We start from the raw sequence: 27,519 nt of genomic DNA, 5'->3' as shown, positions 1-27,519 counted from the left end.
TTTTGTAGGTCACTTGATGTCATCCTGCAGTTGTTGAGTGACATTCGAATGAGTTGGCGGTCATCCCAGTCAGTGGAAAGTCGTTTTCGCCCTCTGTCAGTCTGTAGCTTTGTTGTCCCCAATGTCTGCTGCTTGACCTTGTTCTTATTAACCGCCGTCTTTGAAATTTTAAGGATGGAAGCAACGTGACGCTCACTGTATCCCTCTGCCAGTAAAGCCAGAATTGAACCCTTCTTCTCCTCACTCAAAACTTTTCTTTTCAACTATTTTGGCATGGTCAATAGTTATTTTTTTGATTCCAATTACTTTTGAGATACTACTAGCACTGGTTTTGCCATCCAGCTGGTCCTATTGCAAGAGGATAGTGATGACCACAGCAGTGGTTTTTATACTTTTCCTTGTTAAATAAGATTCGGTTCAGGTGATCACCTAACCATTACCTCACTACGTAGAATGAGGTGTGCCTGTGTTGGAATTCAACAGACACTGGAATGGAATGGTTGCCATACATGTAGAGATGCTGATTTAATTTTTTTTGGAGTGGTCTCTTATTTTTTTTCCAGAGTTGTGTATATATATATATATATATATATATATATATATATATATATATATATATATATATATATATATATATATATATATATATATATATATATATATTGTTGCGGTTTTGGAAATTCACAAAACACTATTCAGGTTCCCTGAAGATCAGTTATTTCAATAAGTAAGTGTTTCAGGTTAGGATTCCCCCACCGATGTGTAAAGGGAATTATTCGTGTGCCGAGCTGTGAATCTTGAGGTACCATTATTCTTTTTCTATCTCTGATTTTAAAACATCACCAAACTCCACGAAAACGCCATCTCCTCAACAACGCCATCATCTCCACAACCACGCCATCTCCACAACACCGCCATTTCCTCAATAACACCATCACGTCCTTCTCAACGATGACTGCAAAGTGCCGTTGGTTGCGGACACGCAGCGCGGCAGTAAAAGCCACATTCCACCGACCGTGTGTGCAAATGGCCACTCTGCGGCTAATTTGCATAAGTGGATCAAAAGGAGGTCTACCCCGAAAGCACCCTGTGACGTCAAACTTGGGATTTCCCACGAGGCTCACCAGGGGTGAAAGGTCGGAGGTGAAAAGTGGGCGGAGCCTGGCCTCAGGCTGAAAGATCAAGGAACAGCTCGCCTCTGGCCGATATAAGGGCGGAACTCGGGCAGATTCGGGTGGTTGTTCATGGGTCGTTCACCAGAGTCGAGTCGGGAGTCGGGCCTGGTGGGAGCTGGAAAGACAGAGCTTGGAGTCGTCGGAGCCAGCGGCAGCATCGGAGCTTGGAGTGGTCAGAGCCAGCGGCAGCGGCGGAGCTTGGGGGTCCGGGCAGACGGCCCTGAGATGGTCGGGCGACGCTGAGGAGTGAACGGGTCCTAAAAGGGGACTGAGCAAGCCGCTCGGCAAGCCGCCAAAGCGGCTGGCGCGTTTGCGACACACCAGACTGAACAGAGACACCAAGGGTCGCCGATCCGAAGACCGTCGAGTCGCCACCAGGGGCGGCAGGTAACCAGCCCAGCCTCTTGGAGCCCCCTCGGTCAACCAGGCTCTGAGTTTGAAATAAAGGCCCGTGAGCCCTTTTCTTTTCCTTGGTTTTTGATGAAAGTCTGTGGTGCCTTGTCTTCATAAGTAGAACTGGTTAAGTGCATGATTGTGTACATTGTTGAATAGGCATCGGCTGTAGGCTTTGCTCGTGTCATGTCCCCTTCCCCGATTGACTGCTTATGTGCCTGTATCAATAAATGCCCCATCGTTTGAATGTCGATCTGCTCGTTGCGTCATTTTCCTTCCATTGACTGTCACGACGCGTTCGGGAAATTAGCTGGCTATTAAAGCCGATAAACGTGATAATTTGGTCCGACGGAACTTGGCGATTAAAAACCGCTCGGCAAAATGCACGCGGGACGAGTGCGCTTAGCGGCTTGTTCCGTACAAGTCTCCATCGAGGTATAAATTCTCGGTATTTCTGTCTGCGTGGATAATTAGGTATATCGAGATTTGGCGATTGACCCTGCATCACGCGGACAGGATATTGACAAGTTTGTGGTGCGTTAAGGCACCCGTAGCGGGTTTCCGGGGTTATCCGGAAGGCTACGACTGAATTCCGTTTTTCGGCGGGCGCGCGACTGTGTTTGGGCTGAAGCGGTCATGCGTGGCCGTCCGTACCGACATAATTCGTAACAATATATATATATATATATATATATATATATACATATATGTATATATACATATATATATACATATATATATATATATATATATATATACATATATGTATATATACATATATATATACATATATATACATATATATATATATATATACATATCGATGCATATGTATATACCCCGATCCACATTGGACACAGTGTAGGAGTGTGTCCAATAGGGATCAAGAAAGTGCTCGTCACACTCCACATGTTTCGATTTATTGCTGATCACATCACATGCCTTCTAGTTGAATGGCTTGCATTTGCGGGAACAATCACCTGGGTGGCAGATGGACGGTTGTTCTTTGTGGATTATGTAGTTTTACCATGTGACACATAATTCGTGGCAATGCTCAACATAACAGTGAGGAGGTGCATCTGATTTTTAAATGAATAATGTGGTTATCATTGGTTAGATATTTATCTGTATGCCATCCTGATGAGGGCAAATAATCCTGAAATCCAGATAGGCAGCTCAGTTTGATGTTTAACTGATGTTGACCTTGTAATCTTTGTCTGTTTGACAGAGTCGCCAGGCCTACGCCTCTGGGTCGGAGGTCGTGCTTTGGTGTAGGACCTTATGCCCATTGGGGATCGGGGGAGTGCACATATTTCGGAATATACATATACACATGAACACACACAAAAATTTTTTACATATATATATATATATATATATATATATATATATATATATATATATATATATATATATATGTATATATATATATATACATATATATGTACACAAATACGGGTGTCCAAAAAGTAACCTCAGGATTTAGAAATTAAACAACATTTCTGTTTTTCAATAATTTATAACTATTTTTATACCAAAAGAAAATTTACAAAATGGAGATAAATTTGCTGTATTAATGAAAAAATATGAAGCTTAGATGTCCTCCATTTTGGGCTTCACAGAGACGGGCTCTTTCGACAGCATTTTCCATAACAGCGAACAATAACTCTGGGTGCATCCCTCGAATTTCTGCACACGTTGTCCTTGAGCTGCTGAATTGTACGGGGCTTATTGATGTATACACGCTACTTTAGGTAACCCCAAAGAAAATAATCGGGAGGCACCAAATCAGGAGAACGTGATGGCCAAGAAATTTCTGAGTTTCGCGAAATTATTCGGTGTCCAAAAATTTGCCTTAGAAGCTCCACCATGGCTCGTGCCGTGTGGGCAGTCGCTCCATCTTGTTGCAACCACATATCAGGTTTATCCTTCACTGCAGGATGCGCAAAATTCTCGAGCATGGCTCCATACCACACACTAGTGACCATCATTGTACTGCCATCCTCATTTTCAAAAAAAATAAGGGCCGATAATCCTTTCTGACGTTACATTACACCAGACAGTGCATTTGAGAGGATGCAACTCATGTTGATGAAAAGCCTAAGGATTCTCGAATCCCCAGAACCTAAAGTTCTCATTATTCACAAAACCGTTCAAATGGAAATGAGCTTCATCACTCATAATCAGTTTATGAACAAATTCGTTTTCTTCATTGACCAAACTGAATTTGGACTGAGTAATTTAAGCGTTGTTGATAATAGTCGCTTTCAACTTTTGCACCAGTTGAACTTTGGATGGGTACAGGTGCAAATCGTTTCTTAGGATGCGATACAGTGACATCTGAGACATCCCCAACTGGTCAGAACATCTGCGAATCGATGTTCCTGGTTCTTCTTGAACAATGTCCAGTACACATTCACGATTAATCTGCGAATGGACTGAACGTGGTCTTCCAGATCGTGGCAAGTCACTTACTGACCCATATTGCTGAAAATGTTGAATCAACTGACGAATCATGAAATATGAAGGTGGTTTTCTGGCATTGAAGGGTCGGCAGTATGCTCTTTGGGTGAGAATAATTAATTGATCGATGAAATAAAAAAATAAAAATTGCACGATTTTGGTTCTTTGTTCAGTTGTGAATTTTTCCATGGGTAATTTCCAAATGTTAATCTAAATTCTGAAAAGAAAAGAAAAACAAATTATTAAAAAACAGAAATGTTATTTAGTTTCTAAATCCCTGGTGACTTTAGGGACATATATATATATATATATATATATATATATATATATATATATATATATATATATATATATATATATATATATATATATATATATATATATATATATATATATATATATACATATATATATATATATATATATATATATATATATATATATATATATATATATATATATATATATCCTGGTGTTGGCGCAGTGGTTAGGGTAACGGCTTGGGATCCAAAAGGTCCTGAGTTCAAGCCGCGTTGGGCCACTGAATTAATACACACCAGGAGGTTGACTCAGCCTGTCATCCTTCCGAGGTCGGCGAAATGAGTACCAGTGTACTGGGCCCGGTGTATACCCCGGTTAAAATAGGTGTACCATATCCCTGTGTCGTAAGAGGCGACCAGGATTGCGTCAGGAAGGGCATCCGGCGTAAAACCTGTGCCAAATCACAATGCGGATCATACGGGTGATCCACTGTGGCGACCCCAAATGGCAGCAGCCGAAAAAAGAGGAAGAAGATATATATATACATATATATAGTTACGAATTTGGAATTTGATCGCACTCAACATGCAGGTTCCTTTAGCTCAGTTATGGCGATAAGTGCATGTTCTATAGATAGCTCACCTTCCATTGTTTCATGGGCAGAAATCGATTAAAAGCGCTGTGATTTAATTTAATAGTTCGGGAGCGATCACAACACAAAGGAAGCCGACCCTCCCCCTCTTCTGGGAAGAGGAAGAAGAGCCCTCCTGTCCCGTCATTCATGATGTAAGCAACTCTCTCCCACCCGCGGTTGTGCGGGCACAGGGGACGAGTCACGCCAGGAGCGGGGGAGGGGCGGAGGAGGATAAGGAAGAGATCCTCTAGTTGGTTCCGGTTTTGGGGCTGGTTCAGTAAGCTTCTTGCTTCTGCTTGGCTCGGGTTTGGGAAGAGGCTTTTTGGAGAGCTTTTTGGTTCGGGCTTGGCTTGCAGTAGGCCTTCGGGTTCTGCTTGGCTCGGGTTGAGGCTTTTTGGAGTGCTTTTTGCTTCAGCTTGGCTTTTTAGCAGGCCTTCGGGTTCCGGCTTTGTTCGGAAGAGAGGTGGTTCGCTTTTTGGGCTCTGGCTTGGTTCGTCGAAGAGAGTCGGCTGCTTTGTTCATCGAAAGAGAGTTGAGCTGGTTGCTCGGCTCGAGCTGCTGGTGGTTGCTTCTTGTTCTCGGTTCGTGTTGTGAGAGGCTTTGTTCATCGGAAGAGAGTTGAGCTGGTTGCTCGGCTCAGAGCTCTTTGTTCTCTGCTTGGCTCCTGGCTTGGTGCGACTCCTTCGCCTCATCTTGGAGGTGGTTCTTCGAGGAAGTGACGCATCGACAGGAAGGATCGGCGCCTCGTCTCACCAGCACGTGTTCGGAAGCGCGAGAGGATTCGCTGTAGCTCGGGAAGGATCATGGCTCACGGCGATTGGATCCAGCTCGCTCTCGCTGGAGCCCGGGTCCGAACAGCTTGAAGACCACACGAGGTGGAGAGGTTCGAGATAGGTTCTGGGTTTCAGCTCATCTGTCCTCTGAGTTGAAGTCCTTCTTAAAGGCATCAGCCACCATTTCTTGGGTGTGTGTGTGTGTGTGTGTGTGTGTGTGTGTGTGTGTGTGTGTGTGTGCGCGCGCGCGCGCGCGTACGAGTGTTTGTGGGCCCGTCTAATAAGTAGGAAACTGTTAAGTGCCTGTGTTGTATTTGCTTTACATTTAATAATCGAACTCGGTTGTAGGTTTTTGCTCGTGTCTTTTTCCCCATCCCCCCATTCATTGCATGCCTGTGTCAGGAAATAAATGTTCCCCATTGTTAAATGTCACCTGCTCGTTGCGTCCCTTCCTCACATTGACTGCCATGGAGCGTTCGGAATGTTAGCTGGTTTTTGACAACGATAAGATCATCGGGTCCAACGGGGCTTGGCGATATATAACCGCTCAGCAATCGCAAACGGAACGAGCTGCTTAAGCGGCTCGTTTTCATGCAGACTCAGTTGAGGTGTAGATCCCCGGCATTTCTGTCTGCGCGAATAGTTAGATATATCGACAATTCGGCGATTGATCCTGTAACGCGTGGACAGAAGAGTTGGCTGATCTATGGTGTGGTTAACAACACCCGTAGCTGGGTTTTGGGGTTGATCCGGAAGCTATGACTGTATTGTGCATTCGGTGGACGCGCGGCCTGGATTGGGTTGAAAAGGTCGTGTGCACACCGAACGGGCGGCAATCTTCAACAATACATATATATATATATATATATATATATATATATATATATATATATATATATATATATATATATATATATATATATATATATATATATATATATATTTGTTATTGTTATTGATTCGGGAACGCTTAACAGCACTGCCGTCTCACGGGTTATATTCTTGCGAATCTGGAAACCATGAGCACACAGACATCCAGGTTCCTATAGATCAGTTATATCGGTAAGTATGTGTTTTATAGATAGCTTCCTTTCCCTTGTCTATTGGGTAAATAAATGTCCATGCGCTGTGATTTATTTTTATAGTTAGGATTCTTATTGGAAAATATATCAGCACGACAACAGAAACGACCGTTACAACAGTGCTACAGAGAATGAGAACAACCCTCTGCTCCGGGATTCTCTGCAGGTCGAGTGGGGAAGGGGTCGAGCCGGTGGAGGGCACAACAACAGAAACGACCATTACAACAGTGCTGCAGAGAATGAGAACAACCCTCTGCTCAGGGATTCTCCGCGGGCCGAGTGGGGGAGGGGTCGAGCCGGTGGAGGTGAATAAAAGGGGAGGCAGAAGCTGGTCGAGGCAGCAAGAGTGGAGAAGCGGAAGAGCTCAAGAGCCCCGGAGGAAAGAGCATTTCCCCGACCTGGACACTTGTCTTGCTGGAGCGCTCGTCTCAGGGAGCCTGTCTGGCCAGTCATGGTCGATGCCGTCCTTATCTTCCTCACCACGACGGAGAGCTCGAGCGACACCAGTCCCCGCAGGAACCGCAAGGGTCGCCCGCCGGTGTCCGGGTTCGGCTCGCCTCTCGCCGGACCGACCAGCTTGAAGACCACACGAGGCGGACAGGTCCAAGATAGGTCTCAATAAAGACCATTTGGTCCGGTCATTTTGGGGTATTTGTATGTGCGTGTGTGTGTCTGGGGCCCCATCTTTAAGTCGTAAACTGTTCAGTGCCTTTGCTGTATATACTTGCATTTCTAATATTCGGTTCAGCTCTGCCTTTACGTGCTTCCCTAGTTCCCACCATTTTTGTATAAATAAACCCCGATTGTTCAATGTTTCAGCTCGTTCGTGTCCATTCTTTCATTGGCTGAGCGTGCTGCGTGTTGGAGAAATAGTAAAAGCAGTTACGACTGTAAGGGGACATTTGGACCGACGGGACTTTGGTGACCGTTCGCTCGGGTCACACACGGTTTGAGTATGCTAAGCGGCTCGTTCCTACGGGTTCCATCGAGGGTGTGAAGACTCGGTAAATCGCCATGTGGTCTCTAGGTATTTGGAAAATTGGCGAACAACCCTGGACCACGTCGTGGAAATATTGACCCTTCACGGTCCAAAAAGGGACCCGTACTTTCCAGAGTTTTCCGAAGAAGTACGATCTGAATTCCGGGCGATCGGTCGAGCCGACTCTGCAGCTCCATGTCGTGGTCGTGCTCGCGGCCGACGCCCGGCCCCACAACAATATCGCCGGCTAGTTCAGCACAGGTCTCGAGTCACGTGCCTAAGATCACGTTACCAAAGTACCCCTGTGCCTTGCCCATTGGGGATATGCCCCAGCTACAGACTGGGTTTGATCAGAGACTGAGCGAAGTCTGCCGCAATCCGTAGCCAGTTTGGTTTTAAATACAAATCGAGCGATTGTTCTTCAGCGCAACACGGATAAATTCAGTGTGGCAAATTTCGTATGGAGCAGCCAGATTTATTGTGGAATCATCGGGGAACACGACACAAGCAAAGCATTCGTGATAATGTTATAATTCATCTATAACCCGCCCTTATCTAAGGAGCTACGGAAACGGGTTTCGCAGGGTGGCCCTAACAAAATAAGCCTTAGGCCTGAACAACATGCATACAAGACACTGAGTACTTGGTGGTGCCTCATGGACGAGAGGAAGGTGTGGAATGCACGAATGCGGCTCGTGACAAGCCGATGTCGCCGGATTCGAGCGCCCAGCCCGAGCATGCAGCGTGGCAAAATGGCGGCGACGTCCTCCTATCGGTCCAGCCCACGCACGCAGCATGGCAAAATGGTGGCAACGTCCTCCTATCGGCCCAGCCCACGCACGCCGCATGGCAAAATGGCGGCGACGTCCTCCTATCGGCCCAGCCCACGCACGCAGCGTGGCAAAATGGCGGCGACGTCCTCCTATCGGCCCAGCCCACGCACGCAGCGTGGCAAAATGGCGGTGACGTCCTCCTATCGGCCCAGCCCACACACGCAGTGTGGCAAAATGGCAGTGACGTCCTCCTATCGACCCAGCCCACACACGCAGCCTCGGTGCGTCCAGCCCCTGTGAGGTCGACGGCACAAGAGAGAAAGATCCGGTCAAAGGAACTGTTTTCTAACCTTTCGGGGCGGGCTTTATGGACCACTTCCGGGGATGCGTGATTGGTCCATGGTCTGGGTTTGCAGCAGCTCTCTGCCAATGGGTTGCTGGCACGTCTTGTTGACTGGCTCTGTCAGGGCGCTGGGTGGGGGCTGGTTAAGAGTGGGGAAGGAAAAAGAAGGCGCCTCTCGGTACACCACCACTGTATGAACACTGGATCGCCTGCTACACCTTCCGACACACATTTAGCGTCCGATTACCAAACAACCTGGCTCAACATGCATTTAAGGGGGGATCTGGGCTAATCCTATATATAATAACCCACTATATATATATATATATATATATATATATATATATATATATATATATATATATATATATATATATATATATATATATATGTGTCTCCTATTTGAAGGATACTTTTCACTTCTGTCACCTTACATCGAGTCAAACTCAATGATCATCGTTTATTCCTCCTTAATGAACTTGCACTTCGCACGGCAGTTAATACTATTAATCCAATCATTGGGAGATATTGATGTGTATTTTCCTTCAAAACGAATACAAATACTTATTATCATCATATTGATGAGGTGTGACTTCTTGTATTCTATGTCGAGACTCATGGAGGTGCTACAGCATTTGAAGTGTCATTTTCATTTTCAAATGTAATGCACATTATCTGCCTTCCTTCTTGATGAGCTCCCAATTTGACCCATTTGCCTGCCATATAATCTTGCCATTTCTACATGCCATCTTGCAACCTATCATCTTGCAACCATTAATTCCAGGATGGAAAAAAACCCCCAGTTGGTTCAATTATTAGTCAGGTGTTGGAGAAGAAACGTACCTGGTACGTGGAAACGGGCGATGCAATATAAGGTGCCATAGTCGTCTGAGCAATGATTCTGTTGGCTGCTATACTGTATGGTGATGGGTAGAACCTGCATGACAGAAGATTGTTTGCATAAGCCTACACAGGAATAGGAAATGTATTTTTAAAATACACATTTATCGTTACACAGACACATTTCTTCAGGTCAATTATGCCACTTCTTAACCCAGATAGCTTGGGAATGATGGAATGCAAATTGTTTCGGACTGGAAAAAAAATCCTATTCAGCAAAGAATCAATACTGTGAGAGTAGGGTAAAGTTGTCTGAAACAGTGGTTTAGTTTGAAGGTTCACCCCATGGAATACTTGTGGTTTTAATACAAAATACGAACAAAGAGCACGGTTAAGACACGCATGGGAAAGGTGGCATAAGAGTGAGATGTGGAGGTTTCTGCATGTCTTACCCATTCTGAAGAGCAGTTGGGTCGTAAGTTACAGCAATCCCTGTCTATGAACCACAATCAACCACGGAAAACAGACAATGACATTGAGCAATATCAAAGAAAAATCAACCTCAATGTAACCTAGCAATAATAAAACTATAGCAATTAAAATGTGATAAGATAGTTTTTAATGCAATTAAGGGGCTTGACAGATTTTAAAGCCATTATTAAATAAATGTTTAATTGATTGGAATATTTTGTTTAACTTTTCACAATGTTGTCGAACTATTAAGTTCAGCTGAGATATGAAACTTTTCCTTTTCAAGTAACGATACCCAAAGGATTTTTTGATTTTTACTCTTCGTTTCAACCCTCGCGAAACCCACCTCTCCTTCTCGGGGCCATGGCCGGCCATTCTGTGTGTACTTGCTCTGATTCTGCCGTTTCTTCTGTCCACCATCAGCAAATTTGCAGAGCAGCGGTTCTGCTGGTACTGGAATACAGCATTCAATGACTTCAAATCGATGGCTGTAACTCTGACATTAATTACAGTGAATGCTTTGTGCAAACGATAGTAGTGCAATTGCCAAATACAATTTATAGTGAAAGATGACAATACATGGCAGAAGTTGTGTATTTTACTCTTCACATCAGTAAGAGCATGAAGGGCAATACAGTGCCCATATCTGATTGCACATTTGAAGAACTTGTGCCAGCCATCAACTAACTCTGAACATATCTCAACAGTATGAGGAGCGGCTGAAGAAGACAGGACTTTATTCATGACAAAGGAGGCGATTATATGATAAAGATATTTTTTAGTTTTTTGTGTACATAGTCAAGGCTTGTGAAAGAGCTAGAACCCAGAACAGATCAGGACACACCGTAATAAAAGGAACAGCAGGAGGCGAAGGGGGAAGCGCCAACAGCAGTGTTGATGGAGAAAATAGACGAAAACGGATAAACATGGGATGCGGTCACTGATGAGGGGTAGGGGACAATGCAAGGAGTGGGCAAGATTGCTACAGAAACAAGTTTGGAAGGGTTGGGAGGCAGTTTAATAGGTGTGAAGATAATGAAGGGATGGTTAAGATAATGAAGAGTATAGACAAAATATGTGCAGAAGAGTTTTCAGCAGAATAGAGAGTGATGGGATTAGGGGCATTGCTTGAGATTGAAGAAGAGCATAGTCAGGATGCCATTAAAGCAGGGACTCTTTCAGTCAGAGAATAGTTACCTCCGCCACCGAAGGTGAAGGAGATTATGTTTGTGTACAGGATATCTCAAAAAGTTGAGGAAGGATTCAGATGACAATTGGTGGACAGCTTGGGTGTGTGACAAGGACGAATCGATTCTGTTTTGGTGAAGATCCGAAACCGGATCTGGATACGAGTATTATGTAATTTTTAAAAGTGATTCTTCATCATTGAGAGATAGGACAGTGCCTTCACCAATAAAAGGCAGGGCCAAAAATGATATAGCATGATATTTGGCATGATATTTCAAAAATGCATTGGGCCCGATATGTTCTCGTGGATCAAGCATTATGTGGCGGAGGTATGCACTCTACCGAGTACCCTTCTCGTATTTCAATGTATTCATTGAGATAATGGACTCGATGTGGTTCATGTTTTCTCTTCTCTGAAAGGTAGATCTGTAGTGGTTTGTATAATTTGTTGGGCAACACAGTCATGCAACCATTTGATAAAGACCAACAACTCCCTTTGTTGAATTTTCTCGAAAATAATAAGGTGCAAAAAACATCCCATGCTACACACACAGCATGGGAGATGCAAGATGCCTATTACAGCCCGCCTTAATTATGTCACAAAAATAAGGAAGGCTAATAAGCAATGCTTTGTTGAAGCAACAATGAGGCTTTTATGCACGCTGCAGCACGCGGAAACCAATTCACACTGGCTGAATCACGGAGATGATATCGCACCTGATGGTGTTTCTGATGCAGGATTGTCTTCATCAAACTGTGCATTCCACTGGATTACAGAGCTTAGGTGCTGTTTCGAACAAAGAGATTATCCACTGCGCGAGCTCCATCAGAGATGCATTGCGAAAGCTTTTGAAAATAATTGATTCAGAAAATGCAATTTGACCAAACCTCTTAAATCTGGACAAGATGGAATTGCTGTGCGAGTTGAAATAATGTGGACAAGGAAGCTTAGTTGCATTGCAAACATAAGGAATGTAGTTTAAAAAAGAGGGGAGAACCAGAGTACAAATTTTGTAAAACACTCTCTTCTTACTGCATATAAAAGAGGATTCAATAAAAGTATTGGAGGAAGTAATAATTGTAATATTAACATAATTTAAAAATTATTAGCCAATCTTACGAAGATATCAAGAAAGGTGTTGGAGGATGCAAAATTCAAAGAAATTATGCTTTTAAAGCTTTCATCTGCAAGCTGTATGAATAAAAGGCAATGTGTGTGTGTGTGTGTGTGTGTGTGTGTGTGTGTGTGTGTGTGTGTGTGTGTGTGTGTGTGTGTGTGTGTGTGTGTGTGTGTGTGTGTGTGTGTGTATGTGTCCTCCATAACTCCAAAACCATAAAACTTAGGAGCCTGAAAGTTTGCATTCATACAAGGAAAACTCCAAGGAAGTGCAAGAGTTAAAATTGGGTGTTTGGGAGAATTAAAACAACCCTTTTGAAGATAATTAATGGCATTATTTAATTATATCCTTCACGATCCTCGACCACCTCGCTGTCTACGGTCTTAAGGCATTTCTTGGATAACTTGGCTGGGGTCTGAAACCATCATGTTTTTTGGCCTATTCAACCACGCTTTGACTTGGAACAGGCCCCAATGACTTCTTAACAATAAAGGGTTTTTTTCACTTCTTTTTTCAATTATCATATTATTGAATGCCTGTTCATCAAAGCTATGAATCACTGTGTACATTGCAGTGATTATAAACGCCTGGAGACGCCAGCGTTCGTGGTTTTATTTCATTTGCGCATATGAATAACCAAGAGAATCTCTTAAACTAAGCAGATTACAAAATGTAAGCTCCAGATTTGAAAGTATCAGCAGTTCCGACTCCCCAACAAAGTGTTCATTTGTCCAATTCAGACATTGCACAGGCGCTTCCAGGTACATAGTTGTATCGATGGAAATTGGTAATCGCTTGTCAAGCCAGGCATTCCATTGGAGTGCTTGATTGAGTGCTTGAGTCACATTCCAAGCTGTACAGTCCAGTTCATGTCTTGATCGGGATGTACAATCGACAGTTACTACAAGGAAGATGTACATATCCAACATACACGGACGTGGTACATATGGGTAGATTTGGATCTGTACGGACCCTCCGTGGGTGTGGGGACATGCCATTCCTGTTATTGGTGCTGTGGTGGCAAAATTTCATCCCGTATCTTATGGAGGTTCGATCAGGTTTTCAATTGTCCTCGTGCCTGTTTCTAAAGCATTTGGTTATTGGATTTGCTTTACAATGGTTAAATCTTTCTCTTTGTGAGTTTCAAAGCAAAATATATTTGATAACACCCGATTTCTGAGCCGTTCGCTGTATTAACGTGTTTTCTAAATTACCGAGCCAATTTTGTTTTTCCCACACATCACACGCAGCTGTTTATAAAGATTGATGTTTGTGAACATCTCTGGAATGTCGACATAAATGTAACATTGTTTTTCGGTGAAAGTTACTCAAGGTTTCTGGGTTGTACACAGTATGTACTGTATCGGTAATCACACCGACTCCAACCTGCTGATTCTTTAAAAATTCCGATATCGGCCAAGCGTGCATCCGTATTCGTGTGTGTGTGTGTGTGTGTGTGTGTGTGTGTGTGTGTGTGTGTGTGTTGTTCACAAAGCATAACATATTCTCTCTGATAACTCCCCGACTCCTCTCCTCTCCTCTTCTCTTCTCTTCTCTTCTCTTCTCTTCTCTTCTCTTCTCTTCTCTTCTCTTCTCTTCTCTTCTCTCTTCTCTCTTCTCTCTTCTCTCTTCTCTCTCTCTCTCTCTCTCTCTCTCTCTCTCTCTCTCTCTCTCTCTCTCTCTCTCTCTCTCCCTGTCTCTGAACATATCCGGATGGTAGTTATGTCTGGACAGTGGTTATCTCCCTATGTGTCTGGACGGTGGTTATGTCTGGGTGGGGTTTGTCTCCGGACGTGTCCGGGCGGTGATTATCTCTGGACGGGAGTTTGGCTCTGGACGTGTCCGAGCGAGGTTTGTCTCCAGACAGCTTGTCTCCGGACGTGTCCAGGAGGTGTTTGTCTCCGAACGCGTCTGAGCGGTGTTTGTCTCCAGACAGCTTGGCTCCGGATGCATCTGGGCAGTATTTATGTCCAGGCAGTGTTTGTTTCCGAAAGTATCTGGGCGGTGTTTATGTCTGGACGGGAGTTTGTCTCCGGATGCATATCTCCATATGTGTCTGGTTGGTGGTTATGTCCAGACGGGGTTTGTTTCCAGACATGTCCGGATGGTATCTATATCCAGATGTGTCAGGATGGGAGTTTGTCTCCAGACATGTCCCGATGGAAGTTTGTCTCCAGATGTGTCCCGATGGGAGTTTGTCTCTGGACATGTCAGGATGGAAGTTTATCTCCAGATGTGTCAGGATGGGAGTTTGTCTTCGGACATGTCCTGATGGGAGTTTGTATCCGGACGTGTCCGAGTGGTGTTTGTCTCTGGACTGTGTTTATCTCTGGGTTGTATTTATAGTATGACCGGTAGAAAAAGGTTTCAGATATTATTTTGTTTCCATCTACACTGTCATTCTATGCAGAATTATTTTGATGAGACAGTATCAATCGTAATTGATGCTCCACCACATGTCTCGCTTCCCTCCCCCCCTCCTCCCTTCTGAACTCTCCCCTCTCTTCTCTCTCTTTCCCCCTCCCTAGTCTATCTTTCCCCCTCCCTCCTCTATCTTTCCCCCTCCCTCTTCTCTCTTTCCCCCTCCCTCCTCTCTCTTTCACTTTCCCTCTTCTCTCTTTGACCCTCCCTCCTCTCTCTTTCACCCTCTAGCACCTCACTCTCTCTCCACCCCTCTCGATCACCCACCTCCCCCCCCATCTCAGTGTTCTCGGTCATCGAAGCGACGGGTGGTATTTGCTAACATTAAATAAATTAAATCTGGATATTAAACATGGTGTATGAGTTTCATGAAATTAAATGATTCAGCAATAATCACGCAAAATAATTCTTCTCACTTCAAAAATAACACAAGGCTGGGAGTGGGTGTACTGGAAATGAGACCAACAAGTTTGAAGTGAGGATAGCGGCTGGGAGGGTAGTGGTTAGAACACTTGTCTCATTGAACAAGAACACTTGATTGAAGTCTCAGGGGGTTGGGCCGGGGGAGGGGGGGGGTTCATCAAGCAACATCTATAGGGAGCACGTAGCTAGACAATATTAAATCCATATGACATCTTTTACTATTCCTTGCATAATATTGTTGAAGTCAAATTTTACATTATGTGTAGTGTCTGTGGGAACCTGCTAGTTCCATTCATTATATCAATCATACTAACAGGAACCCAATCTATAATTTACCACATTTCATTGGTTGAGGGGGGGGGGAGTAAAGTGGGGCAGGCACATTAATATCACCAGAATGTTTTTCTTTCTTAAGGGTGAATTGGGTTGTCGGGTGAGGAATTACAAACATCTGCAGCATGTACACTTTTTGAGGAGACCTTTTCACTAACCTGACAACACAATCACTGCAGAGGTTGACAATCACCTGTGTATACTACTACTTTCCAGTCTGGCCAATGCCCATTTACTCCTCTTTGATGGGTGAAAATGTAGATCAAAAATGTACAAAGGCCATGCTTTCCAACTGAAGTCAATCTTAAATTGTAAGGAAATTAAGACATGAGAAAAGGCATGCCTGTGTCACATTCCATCGCCACACTGGAGAAGAAGGAAAGGGCACATGCCTTGAGAAAAGGTAAACAAAAATATTCACTGACGAAGAGGAATGGAAATGTATTGAAAAGTGTCAGGGGCAAGCAAGGACAAGGAAAAAAAGAGGAAGGGTTGGGAGAGGGGGCAAGCAAGGACAGCAATGGAGCGACATGTGGAAGAAATCTATCTGCTACTCCTACATGGATGCAATTAAAATATGGTGAATAAACCTTTTACCTGACCTTTGGCCAAGATATTAAAAAATAAAAATTGTGCAGGCCTGCAAGTTTATCAATATGTGGAATGTCCTCAATGATTATTAAAAAAAACTATATATTTTTTATATCCAACAATTCACTATTTTCACAGTTGTGTAATAACTGTGAAAAGTCCAGAAATGCTAATCTAACCTCCCTGGCAAACAAATGAAAATAAAATAATTTGTGTCGTTGCTGTTTAACTATGATTTGAAGTTGCAAAGATGAACACATGCCCCATTCAAGCCTCTCCAAGTCTCCCTGCCAACGTTTTTGTGAGAATACAAGAAGCTGAACACTAGGTTTATGAATAATGCAGGTGTTGACAAACAGTCACTTACAGTTGAACAGCAAACAAACCCTCTTTTAGATTTCTTGATATCATATAAACAGGAGCCAGACTTTATCATTGGAAATTCAATATCAACATATCTCAATAATCACACATTCAAAATCATCTGGAAATATAATACTCGTCTACGTGATGGTCTGTCTGCGAGGCAAGTAGATAAAGCCATTCAGCCATAAATATTGCGACTGAAGTTTCACACAATGGAAATAAATTGTTGTTTTGATTGCTGCCTGTCATGTGGATTTCACGTGGGAGGTCATTTTAAACAAATTTATTGGAGTTCTCTGAAGCAGTTTATGACCTCAGATTATGGAGGTCCAGTGGATGTCGCATATCTGAACTTTCAGAAGTTTAACATGAGAAAATGTAGGGTGCTTGGGATGTGTAAAAATAAAGAAAATAGGGACTGCATCATGCAAAGGGAAGTCTTGGAGCATGTGACACAGGAGAAGGATTTGGGGGTGATAATATATATTGGTGGGGGTGGTGGGGGGAGGGGAGAGAGAGAGGTAAACAGACAGCACTGTGCCAGGCAGCTAGCTACAGGTAAAGCTGATAGGCATTCAGGTTGATTAGTAGTGCGATAAATGATAAATCAAAGGAGGTAGTGTTATAACTGCACAGGAAATTAGTGAGGCCTCACTGAGAATATTGTGTACAGTTTTGATCACCAAATCTGAGGAAGGACAAAGCTGCCAATCGCCGTGGAGAAGGCTCGTTGAAGAGCGACTACATTGAGCAAGGCAGAATGAGCTATGATGATCGAGTGGCTGAAGGACACAGGACTTTAAATGCAGGTGAGCAAATACATAATAAAGGAAGTGATTACAACAGTATCTAATGGCGATGTTAAAGATAATGAAGGGTATAAAAAAGCTGTCGAAATGTTTTTCAACGGAATGGATAATTGCAGGGCTCGGGCCTGACAGTGAAGAAGAGAAGTTAGAATGATAGTGAGGCAGGGATCTTTCACTTTGAGAATATAGTTAATGCAGGGATTTGTCTCCCTGAAAAGGTAGTGGCAGTACAAACAGTATGAGTGGTTTTAACTGCAAGGTCAAATAGCTCCATTTCAGATCACAAACTTCAACTCTCGTGATGTACCAAGGTTTGTTCACTCCATAAAAGAAAAAAAACAATCAGGGTCTGAGGGGGTCTATGGGAGGGAGGGGTTGCCCCGCAAAGAGGTATTTGCCTTCTTCCCAGAAACTACAGACACAGTTTCAATTAAACTTTACCACAAACTTCATCACCCGTGATGTACCAAAGATTGTTCATGACATTAAAAAAAAATATATTTTTTTTATACATATACATGTATATACATACAGATATATATATATATATATATATATATATATATATATATATATACATACATATATATATATATATATATATATATATATATATATATATATATATATATATATACATATATATATATATATATATATATATATATATATATATATATATATACATATATATATACATATATATATATATATATATATATATATATATATATATATATATATATATATATATATATATACATATATACATATATATATATATATATATATATATATATATACACATATATATATATATATATATATATATATATATATATATATATATATATATATATATATATATATATATATATACATATATATATATATATATATATATATATATACATATATATATATATATATATATATATATATATATATATATATATATATATATATATATATATATATATATATATATATATATATATATATATATGAAATACAAGCAAGTACAACCCGTCGCTTCGCTGATTGGGTGTATAAAGGAGGGGAGTTGAGAGAGGGAGGGAACGGAGATATACATACATATATACAGACATACGTACATATATACTTACATATGCACTTACATATATACAGACATACATTCATACAAGCCGGTAGGCAACGAGGGATCCGCTAGGATCGAAGCGCTGGATATGATGCTTTTCATTCTGACCGATCCACCGACGAAGATTCATTGCCAAGACGTATTGGTTCACATATAATTGTTCCTCTGCCTGGCAATATTTTTCCTATTGCGTATTTTGCCAACTGGCACTCCTCACAGGACTACCCTTTGAAAAATAAAACCTAAATCAAAAATCGGCTCGAGTAAAATTTTCTTAATATTTCGAAGTGTTTAATTCCAAAGTCTCGTTTCTCCACATTCAAAACTGTAGGAGAAGTATTGAAAATAGTGAACGTAGGTCGAGAAAAAGTATTTTTTCGAATTTTGCGTATTTCAGCCCTGACACCCTTGGTGATCGCATCTGGAAAAATGCTGTGGTTCAATTTTGTAGTAGTTATTAAACTCTATCCATACACCGAATTTGAACATTCCGCCATCGACGGTTTCCGAGGTCAATGTCACTTAACATATTCCCTGGTTCACCACCTTTCCGCATTCGGAGGGCTGCCATTCGGAAATTATGAGAGATAGAGGAACGTTACACTGGTGCGATAACTAGATGGGATGCAAGGAATAGGCAGGAGTTGGTCTGGTCGCTCTACCTATCATAGAAGCCGCGCTACGTCAGTTGCCGTTTGGGTTCTTAAAACGTGGTTTTTAGGCCGCTGCATAGCAACGAAACTCAAACGTGCACACTCCCAGCCCATATGGCACCCTCAAGAGCTCTCGAGCCGACGAGAAAAACACACGAGCTGCCAGACCTGGCGTCCTGCATGCCCATATATTGCTCACACCACGCCCCTCCCTCCTTCCAGAACCTGCGGGAACCTTCCAGAAAAGGGGCGTGTCCTCTCGCCCCCTCCCCACACGCCTCACGGAGGCCGAGAGAATCAGAATTGACACACGTCTAGGGAGAATCAGGCAGGAAAATCCGCGTGCCATCGGAACTCCTCTGGTTTCCTTCGCTTCGTCAAGACGGTTTACATTAACGGAGAGGGCCGTGTTTTGGCGTGTGGAGACCGCCGCGAAGCGGTGGTCGAGAGCGACGTTGGTGGTGGTGACTTGGTTGTGGTGATGGTGGCGTGGTTGGCATTGTGGTTATTTGGGAGCGATGTTGGTTGTTGTAATGGTGGTTGTTGTGGTTTGCGGTTGAAGTGTGGTTGGTCCAAAATAGCGATAGAAAAAGAAAAACACTATCTCAAAGGTTCACAGCCCTGTGCACACAAATAATTTCCATTAAACAACGGTGGGGAAATCTAACTGAACACGGACTTATCGGCATAATGAACTAAGGACCTATATGGTGTTCTGTGAATTTCCACAGCCATAACAATATATAATTTTGCCCATATCTCGATGTCAATCGATAAAGTCAAAGTAACCAAAATTAGCGCTGATGAATACAGGTATGTCAACACAAATATGTTTCCTTGGTTATATATATATATATATATATATATATATATATATATATATATATATATATATATATATATATATATATATACTGCATATATATATATATATATATACTGCATATATATATATATATATATATATATACAGATATATACTGCATATATATATATATATATATATATATATATATATATATATATATATATACTGCATATATGTATACATGTATGTGTATGTATGTATGTACATATATATGTATATACCAAGTCGTATAACACCAGGGGGTCGACTCAGCCTGTCATCCTTCCGAGGTTGGCGAAATGAATCCCAGTGTACTGGGCCGGTGTATACCCCGCTTAAAATAGGTGTACCAGAACCCTGTGTCGTAAGAGGCGACCAGGGTTGCGTCAGGAAGGGCATCCAGTGTAAAACATATGCCAAATCACTATGCGGATCATATGGATGATCCGCTGTGGCGACCCCTAACAGGAGCAGCCGAAAGAAGAAGATATATTTCTATATTTGTGTATATATATATATATATATATATATATATATATATATATATATATATATATATATATATATATATATATATATAAATTCGGAAACAGATTCGTGTTGACATACCTGTATTCATCAGGTGATAACCACCTGTCCCAACATATTGGGTCAGGACGATGAACCTGGGCCGCCAGCACTGCGACAATGTCATTCAGTGAGTGAGTCAGTGAGTGGTGAGAATGAGCTTTATAAATTAGATATATAATTAGTAAGAAAGATATTTCCTTACTCAATGTATATATATACATATATATATATATATATATATATATATATATATATATATATATATATATATATGTATACACATATTGAAAAAGAATACCGATTTGGTGTTTCTTCGACGATTGTGAGTATCTCGTTCTGAGTACATTTTGAAAGCTCCATATATTTGTTGAATTTGCATGACTCATCTCAGTTTCAAAATATAACTTCTCTTCACTCTTTGAAATAATCAAAATTTAGACTTTCCAACAGGCTTCAAAGGTCAAGAGAAGACTTTGTGGGATACCTGGGATACTGGGTTGGGTTTGGATGAATTTTCCATTGAAGTGCTGAATGACAGCTTCACATTTCTCTGTAGACTCCATCCTAAAAAAATCCAAGAAAAGAAAAATCAAATGCACTGCGTTTTCATGTGTAAGGCCATAATATCAGGGGAAAGTATCCAAGAATACATGTAGAGGGATAGGGGGTAAAATGACAAATCAAAATTAACAAACAAATTTGCTTTCAGAGCATCATCATTATACTTGCATTTGCCAGACATGCTGTCATTTTCTAATAAATGGTTTGGTTTGAGCTCTCACAATTGAAGGATAAAGGAACTTGTGTAGAATTATTTATCCATTAACAGTATGCAGGTCAGAAATTATGATCATTATGGTACCGTAGTGCTCCGTTGGTCCTTTTCCATCCGCAGTTGCAAATGTGGGATGGGAATATTTGAATTGATTCTTTGTTTTTAATAAATCACTTGTGAGGATAAAACCTTGTCCAATTTGATCATGAATAGAAGATTTCATGTTGCTCAATGTAAGATCAGATCATGGGGTGGAGAAGTGCACAGATAGATATCGCTGGAAAATAAGTTGGGTTTGAAGTTTGCATAGCACCCCGAGTTGCCTCAGAGGACAAAGTAATAAACTGTGACTTGATGAAACTGTGACAAGTCTGCCGTGTGATGGCAAAACCTAGCAAGTCCGGCTCCAGACAATTTGAGTTATCAAGGAAAAATAAACTGTGACTTGATGAAACTGTGACAAGTCTGCCGTGTGATGGCAAAACCTAGCAAGTCCGGCTCCAGACAATTTGAGTTATCAAGGAAAAACATTGGCGTCATGGGATGAGGATACCAGATATCAATATAGCTTTATTTTGTCATATTATATCATTATTATATGTAAGTTGTTTTAGGACAAAGTTTTATCCAAATCATGCTGTTGATATTGATGGTAAATGACTTACTAGGTTTTTCCAACACTTTTGTAGGGTAACTGTGAACTTGCTAGGTTTTGCCATAACATTATCGAAGTGAATGCTCATGCTATATTTAATTTAAGTACACTTGGAGGACAGGAAAAACCTAGTAAGTCCAGATATGGGTCTAACTCAAATTTGACCAAAACCGGACTTGCTAGGTTTTGTCATCACACGGCAGAAGTGTGACTTGATGTAGGCATTGGTAAAATTTTGTTCCAATGCCCTCACAGGTGTCGATTCCCATAGTTATTCAGTGGAAAATTACCCTGTGATGGAATTTGCAACTTGACAAGGATTGATACTTCATTAAGCAGTCATTCACGACTTTTGGTAAACACCATAATGCTCTTTCAATGGCGTGCTGGGTGTCCACCACCATTATTCTCCTCCTTAATAATGCAATTAATTATTGGGTCCTGTGAACCATACATTCAAGATGTTACCAGTTTACCACTTACAATCTAAACTCACGCCTCCATCAATAATTGCATTTACTTTATTAGTTTTTCCATAAAACACAAGATTATGCACATATGGACAAAATGGCCTTTATATAAAATGCTAACTAGCATTTTGAAAAAAGAATAATACATTATCAGTGCACATTTATCTGTCTCTCATTGATTGTTAACGTTAGAGGACTCACCGTGCAAAACCCACACCACGGCTGGAACCATTGGCATCCCTGAGAATGCGTGTTGAGACAACCTGGCCGAATGGCTTCAGTAGAGCCTCGAGTTCCTGCTCATCCATGGTAAGCGGCAAGTTAGAGATGTATAGATTGGTGGGGTCTTGCTCCTGTTGCTGTGAGAGAGAGGGAGAGAGAGAGAGAGAGAGAGAGAGAGAGAGAGAGAGAGAGAGAGAGAGAGAGAGAGAGAGAGAGAGAGAGAGAGAGAGAGAGAGAAGGGGGGGGAGGGAGAGAGAGAGGGGGGGGAAAGAGATAAATATTTTTTCAAGTTACCAGGAGACACCATTCCTTAAAGTATGAGTGAACTGTGAGAGCGAGTGGTCTATATGCATACAGTTATACACTCTCGCATACGTGCATATGTCAGTGTCAATTTCCAGGAATTTAATTTTGTGAACACTTTTTAAAATTTACAACAAACCTCCTAATCACAATACTTTCCTTATTTAATACAAATATGCAAAAACAAGAGTTTTATGGTAATTGAGTCACAAGGGTGGCACATTCACATTTGAATAATCAGATCGATTTGGTTTCAAACTGACTTTGCACAAGTCACTAAGCATCCCTATCCTAGATCTGGGAGCAAGCACATTCCATAATTCTTGGCAGTTTGCCAAATGTAATGCTGGTCATGTCTTTGATGATAGCCAATGCTATCTTGGCTGTACCAAGCATGTACTTCTGAAAGGTCATGGAGTCTGAGTGCTGTTGTAAAAAAAATCCCACATTGATGAAATCCTTCTGCCTTGATCTTCAAATCGTGAAGTTGTGATCTCACATTCTTATGAAGAAGTTATTTGAGGCTATAAATTTCAGTTAACCAAGCTCTAGAACTTCAAGAATTTATTTTATTCCAACGGTCCACAGCTTTCCACAGTCCTTGGAAGATGGATTGGGTTAAGCAAAGCTTTCTCCAAAACATTCTCCAGATGGCTGCGACCTGAGTTCTGTGTGTGCGTGTGCGTGTGTGTGTGTGTGTGTGTGTGTGTGTGTGTGTGTGTGTGTGTGTGTGTGTGTGTGTGTGTGTGTGATCACCACTGAAACATTCTCCAAATAACTGCCACCTGAGTGCCTTTTCTGGATCGCCCAAAAATGCATAAAAACCCTTGTAAGATGAGGTTCATCAAGCAAGTAGAGAATGCAGTTTGAAACCATTGTCAGGTAGTATTACAGTGGTGATGAAACTAATTTATAAATGCTTGAAAAACTTCCATGAAAAGGCGAGGTTTTATTCCGGTATTAAGAAATTCCGGATCATCAATAATTCCAAACCTGTAATCGACAGTGTCCACAACATTAAAAACAAGGATAAGGCTAAATGTCTATCAACTGATGATTTTTCTAAATTATACACCAACATTCCACATGACAAGCTTGTAATCGCATTGGACAGAGCGGTAGATAAAGCATTTGCAGGAGGTAATGAAGTATACATTAAAGTTTATCAAAAAGGAGCAAACTGGTCTGTAAAGGAAAATGAATATCCATGTCGTTTTTCAAAAAAATATAAACTTCAAGAAAGTGTTCGATTTCTCCGAAACAACAGTTTCTTAACATTTGGTAACAAGATACTCCACCAGAGAGTGGGGATACCCTTGCGTTCAGATCCGGCTCCTTTCTTTGCAAATTTGTTCCTGTACATGTAGGAGTCTGATTGGGTCCAGAACATGTGCAGGAATAAACTAACAACTGCACGAAGGTCTGGAAACATCTTCAGATTCATTGATTTACTAACAATTAATGAAGGGTTTGTATTTGATCAGCTTCATGATGACATAGATCCAAAAGAACTCGAATTAAATAAGGAAAACTAAACTCAAATTTCAGTTTCTTTTTTGGAATTACAAATCAATATCACTAGTATTAAATTCCACAACAAATTATTTGATAAACGAGATGCTTTTCCATTCGACATTGTAAGAATGCCTTTCTCAGACAGAAATATTCCTAAGAAGCTATTCTTTGGTAGAGTTGCAGGTGAAGTAATTAGGACTGTGAGAACAACCACACACAGCACTGAACTTATCAATAGATTAAAACAACCAGTCAGACGTTTACTAACACAGGGAGCTGCAGTTAGCAAATTAAAACAAGTTTACTTCAAGATCATAAAACGACAGCAAAAATAATTAGTGAAATACAATATGAATAGTAACAATATTATTAATGAATTATTTATATAAATGCACCATTGAAATTTTTTAAACCATTTTCACTGGTTGTTTGGAGACAGTGTAACATCTAGAAAAGCCATTATAAATAACAGTTTGAATGTTTGAATCACAGTTTGGGTCAGTTTGGTCGTGCTGGTTGGTGGACGTGTTATATTTGAGGTAAGATGTGCATGATTTAATATATTATCATATAATGGAATGTGTGATGGGAGTTGTAACTATATGATAATATATTAAATCCTCCAGTGAGTAAGGTTTGATTAGTGATGTTACATTGATGGGTTGGCTGACTGTCTGGACACAACTGAGGTTGTGGATCTACTGATGTGGGTAATCTACTGATGTGGATCCGTGACTGAGGTTGTGGATCTGCTATTTGGAGAGGTCCTGGGCTGAAAGGATCAAAACCTCGAGGAAGAACGGTGCCCAGATAATGATCTAATGATCCATGCAGTCGGGAAAGTGTGTGTGTGTGTGTGTGTGTCCATCCCCTTCTCTCTCTCTCCCAGCATATTTTCCCTTATAACAGCAAGTTATAATACCAGTTAATGCTGCAAACCTGCAACTGCTTTTCTTTTTGCAGTCTTTAAACGTGTTGCTCAAGAAAGGTGTTTCCAAGACTGCTGGCCTCATGTCATTCACCTCTTATGCAGCTATTTTGCTTTTTGGACAAAACAATCACGAATTTGTTTATTCTTTCTGCTGTTCTCGGGACATTTTGCCATTGATGTTTCTCCTCTGTGTGTATCTGCCAGAATGAAGAATTGCTCAGTCCATCTACACTCACAATGAAAAACGGAATGATGCTAAAGTTTTCTAGAAAAATGATAGATGTGAAAATTTCCCATTATTTTTCTTTTTCTTGCTCATCACTGTCAAATTAAAATGTCAATGGATCAGGCAAACATTTTCAACCATTCTACAGTTTCTGTGGCCAACTTAATGGAGGTGACGAGGTCGATGAGGTGGAAAACTCACCTTTGCGCTATCCATCCTGGTTATGATTCTGACCCAATTATAAACTTAAACTGGTGCTGCATCGGCAGAGCACATTACATGAATGAATGAGCTGGCTGTTGGATGGGACGTTAAGGGAGGATCCCGTCTGCCAACATTTGTTGGTGGCCATTAAATATCTCATTCGGTTTTTTTTCTTCAAAAGTAGGCAATTTTGTGCCAGCACTCAATTCAAATGCCCAATTTCTCCAATTACCAGTGATGAGGCCTATACTGGTCCCATTATAGTGGTGGTCAGAGCCGGATTTAAGTTCAACAGCCCCTGTGACATTCGAGTAGTAGTAGAGCCCCCCCCCCCCCAAATCCTGCCACTAGCCTTGAAATGTAGTGGGAAGGGGACAAAAATAAAAAGAGCATTACTGTGTATAGATATATAAACATTTCATGACAAAACTTTCTTTGAACAGAAGCTAAATTAAAAGTAAAAAATATTTTCATGGCACTCGCGAGAGAGCATACCTCCACCGAGCTGATTATAGTCCAGGAGCACAGAAGGTTTATTCAAGTGAAAATCGCCGGAACGTTTGACCTCATGGGCTGATGGGGTCATCCACCGACATCACAAAAATGCATTGCTGCCGGGTCTAACCCAGGGCTTTCCTCCCGAAATCACTCAATTAGTGACGCCATTACCGATAAACCTATTTTGCTCAATATCTGGAAAAAATATGCATCATAATATAATGAATAAGGTGTCTACACCTATGTTTTAATGGTCAATCATTACAATGACACCCGCATTATTGCTAGAAAATGTATAGTTTACCGTGTAAATGTTTAGTTCACCCACTCAGTTAGCAACGCCATTGTGGAAAACCCCATTTTCATTAATATCTGAAAAGCACTGCATGATAATATCACAAATAAGGTGTCTATACCCATGTTTTTATGGTGAAATATTACAATGCCAACTCTAGTGCTTGAAAATGTTGAGTTCACCCTGAAAGTTGCCTACCAGAGTCGTACCATCTCTGTCTTTTGTTACATTGTGGCAAATAATGCATTGGTCTCTGTCCCTTTTTGTTATTTACAGATCATGGCAAATGACGCCCCGTTTGTATAATTTGCAAAGAAAGAGGAGAAAAGAAACGTGCCCTGAAGACGGACAAGACATCTCTCACAAAGAAACTTGAAAGCAGACAGGAAGTGTTTCTCGATGACAACAGTCTTCCCCCAATAACAGCTGCAGTGATTGATGGCGGTGTTGCCCTCCATTAAACCATGCTGCAGCACAGCAAATCCCCATATGCAACAATGGCAAAGGATCTTTTGGCAAAAGTATGTTTGTATCATGGGGAGCAAATACATTTAGTGCTCGAAAAGTACCAGTCACCATCAATCAAAGATGCCAAGTGAAACCTGCGTTGTTCAACTACTCCTCAATCATTCATCATTACTGGACCTGACCAGGCTCAGTGACAGAGTGGCACAGAGTTACTCAAAAGTGGATCATTCAAGGAAGAGTTTGCCCAGTTTGTAATGGAGGAATGGAAGAAGCTCCAATATGGTTCAATTCTTGGAAAAAAAACACTGCATCTTTCACATGGTGGTGTGTG

The 27,519-nt window shown here is 41.3% G+C and overlaps 1 protein-coding gene across 7 annotated transcripts in view; it reads right to left on the bottom strand.

The window, feature by feature from the left end:
* Positions 1-27,519, bottom strand: part of RBMS1 (RNA binding motif single stranded interacting protein 1) — a 424,513-nt gene that overhangs the window by 55,514 nt on the left and 341,480 nt on the right. For all 7 annotated transcript variants that reach the window (XM_085891735.1, XM_085891738.1, XM_085891741.1 and 4 more), the window contains 5 exons: positions 22,728-22,885; positions 21,111-21,190; positions 10,534-10,640; positions 10,169-10,212; positions 9,720-9,813 (listed from right to left, as the gene is read on the bottom strand). In XM_085891735.1, coding sequence (XP_085747861.1) covers positions 9,720-9,813; positions 10,169-10,212; positions 10,534-10,640; positions 21,111-21,190; positions 22,728-22,885 — 483 coding nt within the window. The remainder of the gene's footprint in view (positions 1-9,719; positions 9,814-10,168; positions 10,213-10,533; positions 10,641-21,110; positions 21,191-22,727; positions 22,886-27,519) is intronic.

Source organism: Eptatretus burgeri, chromosome 8 (genome assembly GCF_056783735.1).
Source record: "Eptatretus burgeri isolate ZD-2024b chromosome 8, Ebu_testis_v1, whole genome shotgun sequence".
NCBI lineage: Eukaryota > Metazoa > Chordata > Myxini > Myxiniformes > Myxinidae > Eptatretus > Eptatretus burgeri.
The sequence above is the reverse complement of the archived record's forward strand: the minus strand, read 5'-3'. Positions and strand labels throughout refer to the sequence as shown.